At 39.8% G+C, this 20,231-nt stretch overlaps 1 protein-coding gene across 1 annotated transcript in view; it reads right to left on the bottom strand.

Moving 5' to 3' along the window:
• The window catches only part of LOC131431299 (protein dachsous), a 234,053-nt gene that overhangs the window by 129,730 nt on the left and 84,092 nt on the right, over nucleotides 1–20,231 (bottom strand). The window contains exon 2 of the mRNA XM_058596915.1: nucleotides 9,384–11,460. Coding sequence (XP_058452898.1) covers nucleotides 9,384–11,198 — 1,815 coding nt within the window. The 5' untranslated portion in view covers nucleotides 11,199–11,460. The remainder of the gene's footprint in view (nucleotides 1–9,383; nucleotides 11,461–20,231) is intronic.

Here is a 20,231-nt window from a genome sequence, read left to right as displayed (position 1 = left end):
ATCCTCGTACAAATACGATCTCTTGTGCAGCAGAATAACATATCGCGAGGGTATGTCTGGAGAAGCGACGGTAAAACAGGTACCGGACTTTATCCGCACATATTATTGAAGACACAGGCGACCAACCCGACGGCGAAGACGACGACGCCGATCTCGCATTCGTTCATTGCCACACGACTAACGAAGGAGCATGAAATGGAGCTTATATCCATTTTATCTCTATGATACCATGTACCATATTCGTTTTGAATGACAGGACTCGATGACATATTTTGGAATCGGTACCAACTTGCCACCTCTCTACCTTGGCTAGGTTGCCGTTCCCGTTCCCGTTCCAGCTCGCTTTCTGGTTCTGCGATTGAGCTTATGATATCATTTCATTTTTTTCCCTGTGGTGTTGACGGCAATTGGTGGCGATGGGGGACGAATGGTTCACTATTGTAACATCCGCAGCCCTGTGTTGTTGGTTCGTACACTGCCCACTCCTTCGCATCGTTTCCTCGTGCATGTTTTGCACAGTGTCGGCTTGCTGCATGCTTACGGACAATTTCCTTTTACAAATGGATAAAGCGGATCAATGACTTTTTTCCTCCTCAATCTCTCTTCTTTCCCTACTAAATCTATTTTTTTTTCTCTCGGGGCCTTGTCTGGTCAGATCAATCGATTCATCGTTTGATATTTGCGCCTTAGTATTTCGCCATACGAGCATCGTCAAGCCAGTCAAGGTCCCGAACAGTGCCAGAAGGGGACGGGCAAGAAGTGATGCATCACATCTTTCAACTCTTCCATCCATCAAATTCTAGCCGCAACATCAACCAGAGATTGGGTGCAATCGGATCTCTAATCGAAAGGTGGGATTTCGCATGAATTCGAGATGAGCTTTGTGTGGATTGTCACTTAGCTGCTTTAGTGATGTGCATGCCAGCTGCGCGCGTAGTGATGGAAAGGTGAGATGAATTTCTGATATGCTTACTTGGGCACACATCCCCATACACATCATCATTGCCATCACCATCATCATCATCATCATCGTCATCATCATCTCGAGTACGGTTTCGTTCTCAGTTCCGTAGGTTGGGTTTGGGTTCAGAGGAGGGATAGACGAGCGGAATAGATTGATCCTAGGCGACAACGATGTCAATTGAGCGAACCGAGATGAAAGCTGATTCTCCGGTCATCACCCATTCTGGATTCGATTGGCGAGATGATTGAGAAGATGCGAGGACGATGACAGTCTTCACCGTCTAGCTTCTAGCTGGCGATCCTCACAAGAATGGAACTCTTTAAGGAAATGAAGATTCACGATTTCCTCGGAACAGGAACGGTTCGAAACAGCAGAATCGTACGATGAGGTGATATTTCCAGGGGGAGGGGACGAAGAGAACGATCGGATTGGACGCCACGGTTCGGTCGCTTCAACTGATTGAGAGATGATCGAATGGTCGAACGGTCTCGTGGGATCGATTTATAATCGTTTGCGGTCATCATTATGGGAAATGCACAGCCCGGGGAAAGCCCATCGCAAGGAATGTCGTGACTGTTGACTGTGAGGTGTGATCCGTGATATGCATAATGGATGATTTATTGCATCGAAAGAAATGCAGCTCGTGTTGATAAAATTTTGAAGATGTGTTATTTGCTGAAACAATTCTAAAGAACTAAACGGATACTATTTTTGTGACCCATGATCTCGGATTTTTGTTTTTTTTGAGATATGCTAACTTTATAATGGCTCGCCTCAAGGTTTCGAACAAAAATAACTTCTATCAGAATTCTCGAACTAAGCAGGTTGTGTGAAACGGATTTTTTTTTCCTTGCAAAAATTTTCTTAATGTCAAATATTGATTAAAGACCAATTCAAAACAAGTTCCCGTACAAAGTGTAGAACGATTCAATTCGTATCTAAACGAAAGTGATATTAATGTTAAAGTTTTTAACACGACAATTGCGTGTTTGTGCACCAAACCTGCTGATACTAGCAATTCTTACATATCAGTACTTGAACGCGCAATAACTGGTTTGAAAATTCACTGCTTTGGGCCGAGCTGGTTCCATGAATAATGGATTATAACTCATTTGAAAGGGTTAGCTGCATGTGTTTCTATTTCAACTTTCAAAAGTTGCATCTACATTGCGTTATACATGTTAGTGTTTTGGTCGGCAAATTTTCATATTAAATTTAGTTATAAAGATAAAAAATATGCCATCAGAGTACATTCGATTTGTTGTGCAAAAAAAAACACATGCGAGCGAGCTGTTTGACCATTCATTTGATTAACATAGATTTATTTGCTACATTTTTTCAATTTATCAATATACGGAACTACGAACCATGTTTAGCGTTGCCAATTTTTTTTTCGACTCGAATTTCTTCGAAACTAAGCAGCTACGAAAGGTATGATTTGTTAATATATTTTTACACACAATAAAGAATTGACAGAAAATTAGACCAGTTTATGAAGCAGCGGTATTTTTTATGTGGAACACATCTTTGTTTTCTATATAAGGGTGCAAATCAGAAACTCAAAGAAAAATACACGTAGAAATGTGGTCAGGTTTTAAACGCTTGCAGCTCAGTCTAATTTGTATCAATTATTAATATTATTTCATTATTTGATTGGAAATATTTCTAAAATTCGATTTGAATGAATCAAGCCACGTATAAATGATTGAAACTATGATTAGTAGCAATCAGTGTCTTATTTTGTCTGCTAAAAATCTCCGGCATATCGGATTTCCCTGCCACAGACGACGGTTTTGAAGGAGTAAGCGATATATCAAAGGAAAAGCATCGCTCTAATTGGTCAATCGATGGAAAAAGCAAAGCTGTTGGAAGCATGCGAATCTATAAATAGAAGCAAAATTACAGATAACGTTTCAGTCCTACGCGTAGCATGCTAGAGGTAGGTTGTTGCTAGACAGCGCCATAAAACGATTCGAAGCTTTAATTGGTATGCTCTGAAATTGTGTCATGCAAGCTCGGATGAAATTCCATGTTATGTCGTTTCGTCTGAGAAAACGACAACTACCCAGGGTAAATTTTAAGTGCTTAAGATTAATTTCTAATTTATATAAGATGAACGCGATTGATAATGAGAAAATGTTTATCACTTCAACCGAAATCGCTGAATGGTAGAGAAACTTGACCCTATAAAAAAAACTGCTTGCATACAAAACTTGAGCACAAGCGTGACGAAGGGAAGTTCAAATATCAAAATTGTATCGCAAGTGTGTACAAAGATATAATTGCATACAGTTCGCTTTCACATCTCATCCAAGTCAGTCGATAAAACGAAACCGCTTACGTTCGGGACAAAAGAAACCAAGTACAGTATTGTGTAGTGAACAATAGAACGACCTCGAAAATGAGTGAACCAGACGAACAAAAGCTACCGCCGGTACGAAAGAATACAATTATTGTTGACTTCAGACAGTGCAAAATTCGACCTTCGATACGAGAACTTGAAGCTTTGCTTAAGGAGCAAATGCATCTTGACATTAAACGTCTGCCTTTATTTCAATGCAATAAGACAAATAATGTTGTTTACATTCAGTTTTATAAAGAATTGGATGCAATTCAATTCGCAAAAGACAATAATAATATGGATTATGTGGAGCACGAGAACATTAAGTACAACATTCTAGTATATATGGAAGATAGTGCTATAGAAATGCGTGTGCATGATCTTCCCTCAAGCGTCATCGATCCTTATATTCGTAAAACTATGTCCCAATACGGAGAGATTCTCTTTATCGAAAAAGAAAAGTGGAAGAACTTTTTCCCCGGTATTCTAAATGGCGTACGTTTATTACGCATACACTTGAAGAAGCCTATACCTTCTTATGTGATTTTCAGTAAAGATACAAGAATTCCGTGCAAATGTTACCTATGACAATCAGATGGCCACATGTCAATATTGCCAAAAAGCTGTTCATTACGGTAAGGCATGTGATAAACTGGACAAGGAGACAACCACACCAAAGGACAACGGTGCTTCCTTCACACCAACCCCAAGCAACCCCAATACACCTGTGACAGTCACCAACAACAGTGAAGTATTCCCTTCAATGAAACCATCCAACGTAACCCCTATAGAACAAAGTACACCAGCTGCAGTTAACAGCTTACCATCCAACCAACCAGCAACTGCAAACAATGTACAACAAGGCACATCTAGAGCAACTAGCAACGAAATCAACAACAATACCACGGAATAGTGGTTTGAATCGACAAAAACGTGAACTTAATTCTCTAGCTGCTAAACCGTTGATCCCATATACATAGCTCCTTTGGAGAACTCATTCACAAAAATATAATAATAATAACCTCGTGATTTGATCACAATAAAAAATGTGCAAAGCCTACTATGATAAAAGTTCATTTCAACAACTTTTTTACCTTAAGATATAGAAAAACGATGTTTTCTACAAAGTTTTAGAACTTCTACCGAGAAAAAACTTTGCCGAAGAAGCTATAGTTCTAACGCAAAAAGTTTCGGATATATGAAGCAATTTCTTTTGAAATCGCTTAAAATCAATTTTTTGTGCATAACTTTCTTCACAATTATTTTCAGTGTCTACTATGTTCGAGACAATTACTAAAAACGTAAAATTACACATTTTTGTTGAGGACTGTGCACGGTTTGGCCTTTCCCTCAAAAAGTTATTCAACATTTAAACTTTTATATGCACTAACTTTAACTACCAATAGGAAGCAGGGTCGCAGACCAAACGGCACATACATATACTTTTTGGAAAGCTTAAATCAAGTAATATAAAGTTACGAAGTGTGTAGCGTGGCCTTTTTAAATTGTGTAAATGAGATAACAAAATATAGAGTGCTTTTTTTACCATTTTCTTAGGAAAAACGTACATTAAAAAAATTGTTTATCTTCATATCACGCGTTTTTTGCAATATCAATCGATAAGTTACCTTTAGGCAACAACTTTTGCAAGAAATTGCGAGACATAATTTGATTTGATACTTTACCGGGTACGCCTGTATGTAACGTTGAACCACTCACGCATTTTATTGTAATATTATCATCGACGAAATGCTCCAGTATTTGTATTATTAGGTATTTTTGTGAATGAGTTCTCCAAAGGAACTATGAATATCGGATCATGATCATGAATTTGATGAGTTTGGGGATGGGGGGGGGGGGGGGGGGGGTTGAGCCCCTAGACCCTCCCCTCCTTGTATACACGTGCTTTATTCATTGCTCCTTGTGGCACGTGCTTTATTAATAGCAGATGTTTTGATTGATAAGATTGACTGCCCTGCTTGATGTCAACGTTGGACCCAGTGCTCTTCGCAACAGTGCATTTCTTCGATTTTCTTTACGACGAACTAACTGCGGTGCTAACAATACTATTATTGGATTGCAGAGATCATTCAATCGCGTACCGAGAAAAAAGATATGACATAATTCTAAAAAACGATACAATTCATAACTACTTAATTTATCGAATGACACTATATTCCATTCGTACATAATTTTACAGGTTCCGAATGTAATTTGCACTCGGTTACCAAGTGCCGCTGTGTGGATTTACATGTATCAATTATTCATTAACCAGATATGTGCTTCTGTGGCTCAGTGAAATCAATGGCGTGCTTTGTGATCAAATGTTTCTAGGTTCAAGTCGCGCTGTTGCTATTGTTCTTTTGATTTTCATTTAATTCGGTTTCAAGCCATGTAACTTTACAAATGACACAATTTCACATGTTCTTGAATACAAATTTGTGTGATATACGATGCTCCACTTACGTGCATCTTATGAGATGTAGAATCGCAAGATTTTTTCGCACTGTATACTGAAGCTGTTAGTTTGGGTAAAAGGTTTTATAGAAACTTTAAAAACTATTATAATACTTGTCAAAAGAGGAACGAATTAAAGATGTCACAAAACTGGTAGTGATTGTAGAATCAATTACAAAACTCTTATAAATTTATTAATTTTAAGTTGGTTTGACGTAAAGTAAGCAATGTATAAAAAATTTCAAGTATCCTACTGCATGATAGATTGAAGTCGAATCTTAATGATACACAGCAAAAAATATGGAATTTACAGGTGACGTAAATCCACATATCTGTATGAAATGTTCGAAACGACGAATGTAACAATGAGAGATTCTCTTTGTTTTATTTCTCTCTCGATTATTACGATACTCTTAGCAATCCTTCACTCCAATTATTTACCGGTAATAATAACTAAAGCTATCATCTTTGAATCTGCACTGAAGAAATTACCGAAAAAAGCAGGAATGTTTCGCAATAAGCGAAAGAGAAAGTAAACAAAGAGAATCTCACATTGTTACATTTGTCGTTTTGAACATTTCATTCAGATATATGATTTAATTTGTAGAAACGTAATTTCTTATATGACTGGATTTCACCAAGAAATTAAATATGTGACTAACATATCCAACCTCCACGTGGGCATGTAAAATTACATATCCACATACGTAAAATGCCATTTTATGCTCGAATATGTCAGTCTTATATAACGTAAATTTACGCGATTTTTTCTAAATGGGTTTATTCACATAATGGTAAAATGCAACAGATTTTAATTATTTGAACCATTCCATAAATAAGAAGCTAAGCCTTTGTAAGAACTGCTACATTTTTTTTAATTTCATTTGAAAAGTAAGTGAAAAAGTGAACTTCAAAACGGCACAAATAAAATTATTTTGTGAGTTTACATCTATTTTCATACTCACAATTGGAGCAGTAAATTAAATATAAAGTTACTCCTCAGATCTTTACTTTTCAATATACTTTAAAAGCTAAACTGAGCGTATATTAAAATATATTGTATAATTCATTGAAAAATCAAGGCATTCTAATTTACTTTTACATCGATGATGATTTTCAATCATATTTTTAATTCAATTGATGTATATTTCAAAGTATCATGGAATTACATGTCGTGTAAATTTCATTATTTTTTTATGTGCAGATAAAAACATTTTGTGAATTTAAATCTATTTTCTTGCACATATTTCTAGCAGGCAATTAAACATACACAGAAAAAAAAATTTTTACTTATTTTTTTTTTTAATTTTACTCATGTTGACTCAAACTTGCGCTCTGTTATCAGGTGCGACTGCATGAATTTAATTGCAACTTTTACCAGTCAAGCAGAAGTGTGCTTCTGTGGTTCAGTCGTTTAACAGACGTACTTTACGATCCAATGATTCTCGGTTCAAGTCGGCGGCGGTCACAATCAGTATTTATTTTTTTTTCAATCAATTTCATGTCATGGAGTTCTAGACACAAAATTGAATGTTCTTCCACCTAAATTTGTGTGAACTGCGACGCTCTATTTATGTGCATCTAATAAGACGTAAAATCACAGGGTATTTTCGAAGTGTGTAAAGTTACTTTACAATCCTGTACATTCCAATAACATTTATTCGCAAAACTAAGCGTTAACTGAAAGATACAGTCTGCTCCATGTTATTATTGATTTGCATGTCGTGTAAATTTCATTATTTATTTCTGTGTGGGCGCTGAGTAGACCATATTTATAAATCTGTTTGTGTGTTTTTCTGTGTCAAAATGGTGAATTTCTCTTTCATAATTTCACAAACATTCTGTATGTTTCTAATTGATGTGCAATTGATAAGTTGGTTTGTTCCTTCCAAAAGCAAAACTACCTAGTGGTAAATGTTTACCGACGGTGTAGAAATACTTGCTGATATTAAATACACAAACCCACGAGTCGTTCAATTTTCGGCTCGAAGAGTTCCTCGCTTCGCGCTCATTGATGTCTTTGTGCAAAAATTTATCATTCGATGGAGACGCTTAGTTGCTCGTTTATTGGCATGAAAGTGCACTTTATTTGAATTAAAATTTTATTGTGACATTTCAAAACCTTTCTGCCATCGCTTTTATTTTGCGATAGACTTCGAAATAGTCTACACCATATGCCAAACAATCGAATTGAGCACGAGGAAACCAGAGCCGAAGCCCAAACCCGCAGCTCTGAACTGGGCCATGGAGAAGAGTATGCTGAAAGAATTACGTGTTACACGCTTTCTTCGGGTTTGATATAAAAGGTAATTTATCGGCTCCGATCGAGTATCATTCGTCCGACGGGATCTCGCGTAAAAATGCGACCGCGGAACGAATGCCAACGAGCCTTTCTTTGCCGGTGCTACCACGGGTACTTTGGAGAGCTGGAATTACAACACAACTACATGCCCACGGGTAGGATGGCCTTCTGCAGAGGAATGGTCGAAACCGCGATTGGATGACGGTGGTGTTGGTGTCCAGCCAAAACAGTGCAGCCTCCGAATTGTTGAATTTGTTCGGAAAGCTGTTGTTGTTGCTGATGTCGCTACTCCTCAGAAAAAGCGATCGGCCAGTTTTTCCTGTTATTGTTGGCACGGATGGTCCGAAGAAAAAAACGCCAACTCTCCGGTGCTGACGGAGTTGATTTGTTAACAATTAGTTATATTATTTTATTATCAATTACCGAAGGCCATATTTCAAGTTCGTTCGATGTTTGGTCCAAGATCTCGCCATTCTCGCCTGCTAGATGACTTACTCGTTTCCAGCTCAGACATTTTTTGCTTCTCACTAATGCTGGTGTTGAACCGTAAACCAAGTGTGAAGAGAATTCAGGAATGGAAGGCACACATAATTGATGAGGAATCGCACAAACGAGCGCGAGGTATCCCCGCTCCCTTCTTGTGAACGAATGTAAGTTCAGCTGGTTTTTAGTATACGTGCCAAGATTGTGCGTGTGTGTATGTGTGCTTGTTTGTGTATTTAACGTCCAAGAAGTATTCACGTTTGCACACACTGACGTGACGTGACTCTGTGTGCCTGTGTTCCGTCTTCGTCCGACGGGGAGGTGTTCAGAGACGGGGAAACGTAATCAACGGCACACGTTCTCCCCAGGGAGCGAAAGCGAGATGAAGGATGCAAGTGGAAAAGTTGATGTCAGGGCCTAGCAGAAAGAGGAACGGTAAAACTCAGATGACTCCACCACTCTAACTATAGTAGTAGATCGGCGGCGTGGAATTCCAAACAAAGTTCAATGGGCTAATTTTTCTTGGCTTTAGTGCGCTGAAGGCCCGCCAGTTCGATTTTGACCAACGTGGCCGGGTGGTTTTCCGCACTGTGTCCTGCGCGAGGGAATCACGCAGCCATCGGGTCGTTGTAACCCATCGTGGAGATGAATATTAATATTTGTTGAAATTGAATATAATAAAATTCTCGAGATAAGAAAATCGCGTTATAATCGAGAATGAAAAAAGAAGGAAGCTTGTAACATGTGTGTACGGTTGTTCGGCTAGGGCTTGGAGGGCGATGTGGCGGGAATGGGAATGGCCGACTCAGACAAGTAATTTAAAATTAAACACTTACCTTCAGAATGCAGCGTCCTTTCGGTTCGTTCTCCGCTACCGAGACGTTGTAGAAGCTCTGGTCGAAGATCGGCTCGTTATCGTTGACGTCGTGGATGGTAACCAGGACGGTGCCGGTAGACGAGAGCGGCGGGAAGCCATTATCTTTCGCCACCACAATCAACTGCGGCACCGGATCGGTTTCGCAGTCAATGTGCGCCCGGGTAGTTATCAGTCCGGAGTTGGAATCGATCTGGAACCACTGCGAATGGGTGTCGGGTGTGTCCAACAGTGAGTACGCGATCGCCGAATTGTTACCCTCGTCCTTATCGAGGGCGGTCACTTGAATAACCGACGTTCCCGGGTCGGCCACTTCCATTACATTCGCGTGGTAAATTTCCTTCTCGAATTCCGGTGCATTGTCATTGATATCCGTAACGGTTAGGAAAATCGTTTTCGCTGCATGCAACGGTGGATTCCCGGTGTCCGTGGCCACCACACTGAGCGTATAATTTGGTTTAATTTCACGATCCAACGGCAACGACACAATCACCAAATATATAATGTTATCCCTGGTGGTCAACCCAAAGTGACCTTCCCCACCGGAAAGTGTCACGTTCACGTTTGAATATTCCGTCTTCGAGTCGGGATCGTTCACTGAAATTCGGGCTACAAACTCTCCCGGTTGTGCCGATTCAGAAATTTTCGGCGTCGCGTCATCACTCAAAAATATCACATTTATGATCGGTTGGTTATCGTTCACATCAGTCACTCGTATTGACACAAACGCCGTAGTTTCTAATGGCTGCAAACCGCGATCCTTAGCTACCACCACCAGTTCGTGAAGTTCTTTTGTTTCAAAATCCAGCGGCTTGTTAACAGAAATCAGACCCGTGTTCGGGTCTATCCGAAACATCTGATCCTTATCACTTTGCCGTCGATTGATCGAATATTCCACAAGACCATTGTCACTAGCATCCTGATCGGTTGCGTAAACCTGAAGAACCGTTGTACCGATCGTGGCGTTTTCGGGTACCGTCGCGAAATACCGACTCTGGTTGAAGATCGGCTGATTGTCGTTCACATCCTGAATTGTAATATTAACCGTCATTTGGCCTCGCAACGGTGGATTACCGCCATCTAGTGCCTCTACAACGAGACTATAGGCCGGGGTAGTTTCCCGATCGAGAAAACCATTAATCTGCAGGTCCAAATACAGAACACCGTCTCGTTCCCGGTGCGAGGACAACCGGAAAGCGTTATTCACATTCCCCGACACGATGTTGTACCGCTGGGTGTTGTACCGTCCCAGATCCAAATCTCTCGCCGGATTCAACGTCCGTTTCACATCCCGCGGAGTGTTCTCCGGAAACTCAATGTTCATTAGAGCCGTAGGAAATGTGGGCGCATTGTCGTTCTCATCCAGTACCCGTATCACAACTCGAACGTTTTCTCCACTCAACGGTATTGCAACTAGCGAGTAGGACGCTCGTTTTTCCCTATCCAGAGGGACCTTGGTTCGGATCTCACCAGTGGTATGGTCAATGGCCAATTCAGAATCGACGGCACTTCCGGGAACCGGTACGATCAAGTAAGGCGGCCCACTATCGACTCCATGTAAAAACTCCCCAATAAAACCGATTTGATGCCCAATGGGAACTCCTTCGGAAACTTCCAATTCCCGGACGTGTTCCGCACTAGCAAACCTTAGGAATCCTCCACCTCCCGTATCTCCTCCTCCGCTGTCCCCGGCAAAGGCACATATCATTAGTAACAGCCACAGAAGGGTCATTTTTCTGTGGCGAAAGCGGAAGCAGCTCTTTTTGTTCGCTGCCATTGTCTCGGCCAGGGTGGATACTGATAGTGATGATAACGGAGGCGATGTTCGTGGTGGCGATGGCGCTGGTGGCGACGGTGATGCAAATTGACTAGTGGCAGCTGACTGGGCGCTGCTCCGGTGGACATCACCGACTGGACTGGGTTTGATGTGCCGAGCGGGGATGCTGCTGCCGGACGGACTGAGCGGGTTCCATCGCGCGGACCGTGAACTGGCGGGGGATGTCGTCTTGGCGGTGTTGAAGAGCAGTACGGTATGTAATCTGTGGGGAAAGGAGAGTAGAAGAGAAGAGCTGTTAGACAGGAAGGTCATATGAACTATTTTCGCGAAACTAACTGTGTTGTTTGAAACATGATGAGACTTTCATAAAAAGTGACTCTATTACTTTCATAAAAGGGTGCTTCCTTTTCCTTCTGTCAGAGAGAATGCGATTTGCGTAGCGATTTAATGCGATTCAATTTTAACGTTTACTTCGCGTTTACTCTGACAGGGTTGCTTTGATCAAATGTAACTAGGTCGTACGCGCGTCTGAACGCTTGCACTCTGACAGCCACCTAACTGTTCATGGTACGTGATAGAAACCTTTTCATTGAAATTGAGTTAAAAGTTCAATTCGTTCCCTAGGAACTTTTATACAATATACTGAACAAAATGTCTGATTCACTGAGTTTTTAGGGAGATGATACATAAGAATCGTCTTCCGAGTTGATAGGATAAATGGACGTCAGTTTTCCAATGACTGAGCGGAAACATATGTTGGAGAAGCCAAATGAATGAAAAACTAACAGAAAAGATGATTTTTTGGGAAAAGATACGCTCAGAGACAGGACTCGAACCTGTGTTCTTATGCATTCCGTGCATACGCGCTACCATTTCGCCACTCTGAATCTTGTTTTAGGCACTCTAAAACGCCAGTCAGACACAGTAGCACGTACATCCAACATGGTCTACACATCCTGGCCGTCGTCCGACCGATACCTTATATCCGATACCGGTAGCGCGTTTGCACGGAATGCATAAGAACGCTGGTTCGAGTCCTGTCTCTGAGCGTATCTTTTTCCAAAAAATCATCTTTTCTGTTAGTTTTTCATTCATTTGGCTTCTCCAATATATGTTTCCGCTCAGTCATTGCAAAACTGAACTTAGTAATGGCGGATTTACGTCAAACCAACTAAAAATTAATAAATCGGTAAATAGACATGTTAGAGAATCATGAAAAATATTCAAAACAAAATGTTTTTGCATTTGCCATTGCAAATAATCTTGCGTACTGCTGAAATATCAGCGAGTGATTCGGTATAATATAAACACATTTCATAGTGGGAAATATAGTGTTGCGGCACTGTTGATTTTTTTTGGATCGACTGTAGAGATTGTACTTGAAAAAATACTACACTCTCTTTTGTGTATAAGTTATAAGTATCACTGGAGTTTTTAGTCACTGGAGTTTGGCAGGTAATCTGTAGGTGTGGCAAATCCAGTAAGTCGTACATGACGACTGACACCATAAACGGACAAATATATAACGATAAATGTCTCCAGAAGCGTATGTTGCCCTTTACCCGGTCCCACGGGGGTGAAACTCCGTATCGGTTGGATTTGGCGTCGTACCATTAGACGAAACCGGCGATGGAGTGGTACGGAACCGACGATGTTTGTTTCAGAACAGGTTATCAAAACCGATAACGAACTGAAAACTTTGTTTTACGTTTCGTCTTTGACTCATCAGTGCGTACAAGTTTATGTTGGACTGCTAACGCGACCTGGCGGCTCAACATAAACTTGTACGCACTGATGAGTCAAAGACGAAACTTAAAACAAAGTCTGAAAATGGATATGTGCACCAGCATAAATTTGGGGGTAAAAAAGAAAGATTTTCACCCCTTGAAATTAACAATTTGAAGGAAAAAGAGATGAAAGAGTCTGAAAAAGTTTGTGTAAGTTTAGCACAAGATTTAATTTGTAGCGGTGGGGGCATTTAGCCTAGAAGAGGAGTTTGAGTAAATCAACTATACAAAAACCTAGCTAACATGTGTTTATTTATTCCAAAATAGTTTCAAAAATAAAAAACTAAATAAATTGTAGTGATTGATGTGTTCTGCTGCATTTCTATTTGGGTACAGTTTTTAGAAGCATCTGGAGTCTGAAAAATTTCCTGGCATTTATGCAGTGCTCGGAATCGTGTATAGATAGGCACTATAGAAAATATTGTTTCCCTTTCAGGCTATACCCACACACTTAAAAAAAACCCTGTGATTTTACATCTTATTAGATGCACCGAAATTGAAATCTTGTCTAAGGAACGAATGCATCTAAACGTTAATGATGTAAGTGAGATTGAATTCAACAAGGCGTCAAACTGTGTGTACATTATGTTCAAACGTGAAAGAGATGCAATTGCATTTGCTTCGGTTAATAACGGTGTGCACAGTGTTTATCATGATGATGTTAAATATAAAATCCCTGTTTACTTGGTAGACAATGCCATAGAAGTACGCGTGCATGACCTTCCCCCGCAGACCAGGGATCAATTTGTTCGGGAAAGTATGTCGCAGTACGGCTCTTTCCATCGAAAGAGAAGTATGGCGGAATTTTTCTCCAGGTATCCGGAATGGCGTGCGAGTGGTGCGTATGCAACTACGTAAAGCAATTCCATCTTACATCATTTGTGATCAAGACGGGATACATCCGTGTAAAACACTGATTACGTATGAAAATCAACTGGTTACATGTCAGTTTTGTGAACAACCTGCACACTATGGCAAACCTTGCACTGAAACTGCGAAAACAAACAAAAACAAGGACAACCGCTCAACAACGGAAACTAGTGAATGCAGTGCTCCTGTTTCAAAAACACCTTCACCATCTAACCAACTATCAACTGCAACCAATGTACAAAGCGCATCTACAGCAACTACCAATGAACCCAAGACTGTGATCAACATTGAAAACAAGGAAACGGAAACCACTCACAACTCCAACGATGTAGCAATGGATGATATGAGCCACGGACAAAGTGACCTCCAATCTTCGCTAGAAGGAAATGGATGCTCCTCTCCCCCTGGAAGAAGGGTGACAACGAGATCCAACTATGAAAAAAGTAATATTGTGTAACAAAAACATGGGTCAATCGTATTTCAATTTGTTTCCGTTTTGATGTGAGACTTTACTCGGGTTGCCAGCCAAAAAGAACCACACAAACAAGAATCAATTATGTTCCACATATACATAGATGGTACAGTATGCTGGTATCAGAGTCTTCATGAAGCACTGAAGCCGTGAATATAGTTTCCTCTCTCGTAGTCTGAATGTCGAGCTTCTCACAAAATAATTCACAGCTAGTAACTATCTTCACGAGGGCTTAAATATTTATTTTTAGCTATTAACTGTCGAATGTTTCTGCGAACTTCGATCGCTGACTGCTGTTAGGCCACGAAAACGGTTGTATATCACATTAGAGACAAGTTAATAGAAGGTAATTGAATTGAATATTACAAACAGAAATGACAGGAGCGCAGGATTAGCGATTGACCTAAGTAAATACTGGGAACAAACTAAATTCTGCTATTGTGTTACTGCTATAAATCAAATTCATGCCAAATAGCGTTTAATAATTAGTGCATGAGAGGGAATCCCAAGCTGAATAAAAAAAGTTCTTGTAATCAATACGGCTATGACTTGATGAGACCAAAAAACATTCATTCAAATAGCATTCGACAGTTAAGAGCCAGTCATAAATCTGTCAGCGAAAACTGAATATTTAATCATCAGCTCTTTCTAGTTCAATTTGTAGATATTTTCCAAACTTAATTTGCAATTGATGGAAATAGTCATTAAAAATCATAAAATTAGGGGTTAATACAGGTTTCAGTGACAGGATTGAGAAAAAATATTCTAGGATGTTTTTTTTTAATTCGATTTGTTTTCTGATTGTTTAGAAAACACTAAACTTTTGCGAAAACCAGATTTTTTTGAGGCAATTAACTATATTTTTTGAGAGCCCAATGGAATATCCCACAACTTCTTTTTATCCATAATTTTTATATGATTTGCTGCAATTTGCTCTATGTTACAACGATTTGAAGACAATACATGCAACAACTCATCCGCACTATTGAGTAGAATTACTTTTCCATTCGCAAAAAAATCGAATTATTTACTATACTGTGCAAAGATTCCTTCAAATAAAAGTGTTTGACTTCTGATAACTTGCTACTCATTTCTAGAATCGTTCATACTCTGGAACAATCGAGTTATATTTAAGGTGTAATTCCGTTGAAACAAGAAGATATCAGCTAAAGACTGTCCCAGAAAGTATGGACGAACTTTGGTTTCGCTGTAAATAATTCACAAGTGTTAGATATTCAAATTTTATTCGATATACTGATAATATTACACTACAACAGAATATTATTCTCAACATTTGCTACTTAGCCATTGTAGACTAGCTGGTGCACCTTCTTGCCAACGTTCCTCATTAAATTCCGTACAGACATCTTGGCGACAAGTTTTGACACTTCTTCCAACCTTTTTCGAACTGTTGAATGGTTTCAGCTGCCGAGACATGTTTTCTAAGATGTGCCTTCGTTAATGCCCAAAATTCCTCAATTGGTCGAAGTTGTGGGCAATTTGGTGGATTCATGTCTTTTGGGACGAAAGTGACATTTTTGGTAGTATACCATTCTACCGTTGATTTCGAGTAGTGGCAGGAAGCAAGATCTGGCCAGAAGACAACAGTAGAAGTCGTTTTTGTAAACATTCTTTGATGTATATTTCGCTGTTCATTGAAGTAGTGATAATGAAGGGTTTCGAAATCTTACCGCAGCTACAAATTGCTTGCTAGACCATTTCTTTCTTATTAAAATTTTCGACTTCAATCGATGTCTCGGACTGGTTTAACACTTGCCCTTATCGCACCGTATAATATTGTGGTCCCGACAAGGATTTGTAATCGAGTTTCACGTAGGTTTCGCCATTCATGATTATGCAGTTCAAAATTCCAGCAAGAATGGTATTGTACAGCTTTCGAACCCTCGGAATGATCGATGCTTTTTGTTTCGGACTACGTTTTGGTTGTTTCTGATTCTTATAGTTTCGAACCGGTTTCGACCCGGTTTCGGTTTATTCTCAAAGGTGTTATCCTCACCTTCCTAATTGCATTTCGCACGGCTTTTTCACTTACTCCTTCCATTTTTGCTATCTTTCTCAGTGACAGTCCGCGTTCTGTGCACCATTTGTACACAATTTTTCGACGTTGTTCTGCTGAAAGTCCACGCATTTCGAAAGAAACTAATGAAAACGAATAAACAACTGCACAAGTGGTTAGAGAAGAGTGTAAACAACAGGACGCAGCCATAAAAATTGACAGATTCAGAACCATTGCGAAATGGCAGTGGTTTTTGGTTGCGTCCATACTTTCTGGTACAGTCTTTAATGCTGTCATATCTTAGAATAATTTTATTAGGATTAATTAAAGCAAAACAATTGTTCCATATAATTGGTTACATTAGTGTAGACGAGTTCCGGGAGAATGTACTTCCATTCTTTTCCCCATCGTTGGACTGGCATCGAAATTGTCACTGGAATGCTTCACTGGTGACAGCAGACAGTGCGGCATATGAAAATTAATATTCTGAACCGAATGCAAATAAAAACCATGAGCAACCATTTCGAAAATAAGATTCGTTCTAGGCATTAATCCGAGCCCAGGTCCATCCAACAAGGCAAGCAAAAATGAGAAAGCAAACAACAATCCAATGCTGCCTATTCCGTACTGTTGTTCTTTGGCGAAACACAATTATTAGCAAATATCTCACGTATTTTCAAGTGGCTGCGCCTGCGTCCATTGTGACTTCGAACAACAGAACAAGAGGAAACCGTATCGACTGGCGCGTTGCTAGTGACCGCACCGCAAGTTCGCACACTTTCAACTCGGCTGCTAGAAGATCTATAGTTGAACGAAAAAAAAAACCGAAGGAGATAGATATACAGAAGAACAATTCCAGAAGTAGGTACCACCCCGAAAGCCTCGGAAGCGGACGATCGAAGGCACAAAACTCACAACGGCAATGTTGAATAAATCTTTTGTGCTCGTTGATGGGTAGCAATTTTATTTTCATTTCAACTGTGGCTCTATCCTTGCTGGCCGTGGCAACCACGGTTTCCAAGCAGCATCCAACGCCGTCTTCACCATTCATGCCACCCGACCCGTCACTGCCGTTGTGTTGGTAGTAATGTGTTTGGACTAGCGGTTTCAAACTGCCGCAACACGACAAAACACATAGCCAACTTTGGTTCGGTTGAACTCGCTCCTTTGCTACCGTCGTCCGGCTGTCCGTTGTTGTTGTTGTTGTCGTCGTCGCCGTGGCCGGTTCTGCTCAAAAAAGTTCCGGACCACGACCTGCGCAGCCTGCTGCCGCGTAAGACTAAACTCGGGTTAAGTCGCAGACGGCAAGATCACGATTATCACGAGTGTAGAGTTAGTAATGTGGTGCAAAATGGTTTTGAATGGCTAAATATCTATTGGAGTTTGTTTTTTTTTCGTTCACCTCCATGCTGCCTAGATCTTCTTCCTCGGAATGCTTTGTTGAGTTGACCATGCCAAGAACCAAGAACGGCTATAATGAAGCGAAATTTATTCATTTGCATCTGGGCATGGTATGGGCGAATCCGAACGGTTGCTTGGAACCGCGTCATGATCGGAGATGGGAGGCATTGGATAAGATCGACATCTGAATCAGGAAAGAATGGAGTTTTACTAAATTCCATGAGATACCGTAACAAAACACAGAATGTCAGATTCGAATAATGGACCGTTACAAACGCTTTCTAATCAATTGATCTAGTTACATTTCCGACCTTGTTTTTATTATTCAGCAATACGAACTTTTGCCCTGCTCTGCTACAGCACTGTCTAACTTAAAAAAAAAAACAAACGGGAATAGCAGCAGAAGTTCGTCATTGATTGAACCAGAAACAAACCGAACAAATGATGTACCTGTTGTCTATAATCATTGATGTTTCGGATTCGAATCAATCACACTCTGATGATAGTCGTACGGAAACCACCCGACGAACTGGCGATGGTCATGGCCAACCCATTCTCGCTGCCAATAATTCGGGGGTAGTACGGACAGCAGAACCGGCCAGCACAGTGTAATAGTAGGCTACGGCTTTACGAAATTGGGTCAGTAAAGGGGTCAATGCTAGAGGAATGATATGATAAGAAACATAGACAAGTGAACATTTACTTCGATCTTATGGAGAAATGAAAATACAAACAATCTTTGAATGATAGATTCGAAGGAATCTATAGCTCCGGGATTTGAATTTTAAAGGGGCCCAACTCGCAAGAATAAAAAAGCAGTGGTGGACAGCGAAATGTATATTGTGAGTTGTTATTTTGTTGTTGCGGAATTTCGTATTATAAAATTAAGCTGTCGTAGTCCGAAAAGAACGATTTCGTACGACATTTACCAGACGATATATTGGCAGAAGTTGAAAAATGTATGTTGCCTTTCCTCAAGATACTCTGTTCCGTGTTCCGTTCTGTGTTGGTAAGATTTGGCATCTTGCCATTACTAAAAAAAGGTAATTGAACGGTATGCTACGAACAACGTCCAATTAGTGCTCAAGGACGTAATCTTTTTCAACACGTCAGACTGACGGAGAACCGGTTAGGTCGTATTTGCCAAAAAGCAAGCGAAAGTGAATATTCTTTCTTTATTATGTATGAATTGCAATTGACAATTAAACATAGTTTAAATTTTTAATAAAAAGTTTAACCGATTTCTTCATTCAACAATATATTTAACAAGTCATACTGCGTGAGCTTTATGTTAGGATGCCGAGGGACTTGTTTCACTAATTGACACACATTCTTTTTTGGCCAATATTCAATCGTAGCACCCTTTATCTTTGAGAAATGTTACACACTCACATAGAAAAAGTCGCGCAAATTCACGTCTTCTGAGACCGGCATATTCGAGCGTCAAAAATGACTCATTTTTACAGTTGATCTCATACATATTTAATGCATTCTGAAATTTTTTTAAGTGCTGACCTGTAATTTCACACGCTTGCTGAAAAGTTTAGGTATGTTTGACACATAGTCGAATCATTATTGTAAAATTGTTTCATTTTACAAATTACCACTTGAGCCAATTAGTTCTGATTCCTGATTGGTTTTGATAAAATGATTAACTTTTTTATAGCAGAGTTATTCTCGTCACTTTTATAGTCGTTTTTGGCTTCCGCTCAACAATAACCCAAATGTTTTCTGTTTCAGCGAAATTGTTGGAATGGGTTCTGTTGTTATGACACAACTGAAGTGTCTCTAGAAGATCAAATCCGGCCAAAACTTTACAAGGTGTTTGCGGGCTTTACAGAATGAAAGAATGCGCTTTTCAGGCATTTATTATAGTGAAACTTTACATACTCATTTGTATCATTACCTAGAGTTGTTGTACGCAACTGCAAGTCGCTTGCCAAATCAAAAGTTTTATTATCAACAAAAAAGAATTTTTATATTTGCTATTGAAATTTTTGCTTAACGTTCTCATAAATTTTCACACGTTTCATCGTCAATCAATATGAATTCCGGGTACCTCGTGAGAATCTCTTGATATAACTGTCGAGCTTGACATTTCCTGATAGCTATGTTCTACAAAGTAGCCACCCATGATTCAGAGAACCAAATATTGTGCAAGCAATTACTGATGGTTCGAAATATCCCATGATTTGAGATTCCCTACTTTCCCCTAACTACTATTGACACATTATGATGCAGTCGCTTCCCGTAACAAGTTCTTTCTAATACATATTTTTTGTTGTAATGAATCTCTGGATAAGAGTTCTATCTTGCCTCGGTATAGGGTGATGTGTCTATTCAATTTATGTTTGCCTTTTTCTGATAAACTGGTCCGAAAACTTGACTGATACGACAAGCAATTTTCAGCTGTGGATTCACTATCGCTTGTGACCTAATCGATGGACCCAAAGCTGTGTAGGCAAGAGTATCTGGAAACATGTATA

Source organism: Malaya genurostris, chromosome 2 (genome assembly GCF_030247185.1).
Source record: "Malaya genurostris strain Urasoe2022 chromosome 2, Malgen_1.1, whole genome shotgun sequence".
NCBI lineage: Eukaryota > Metazoa > Arthropoda > Insecta > Diptera > Culicidae > Malaya > Malaya genurostris.
Note: the sequence above shows the minus strand (reverse complement) of the source record. Positions and strands in the feature narration are given on the sequence as shown.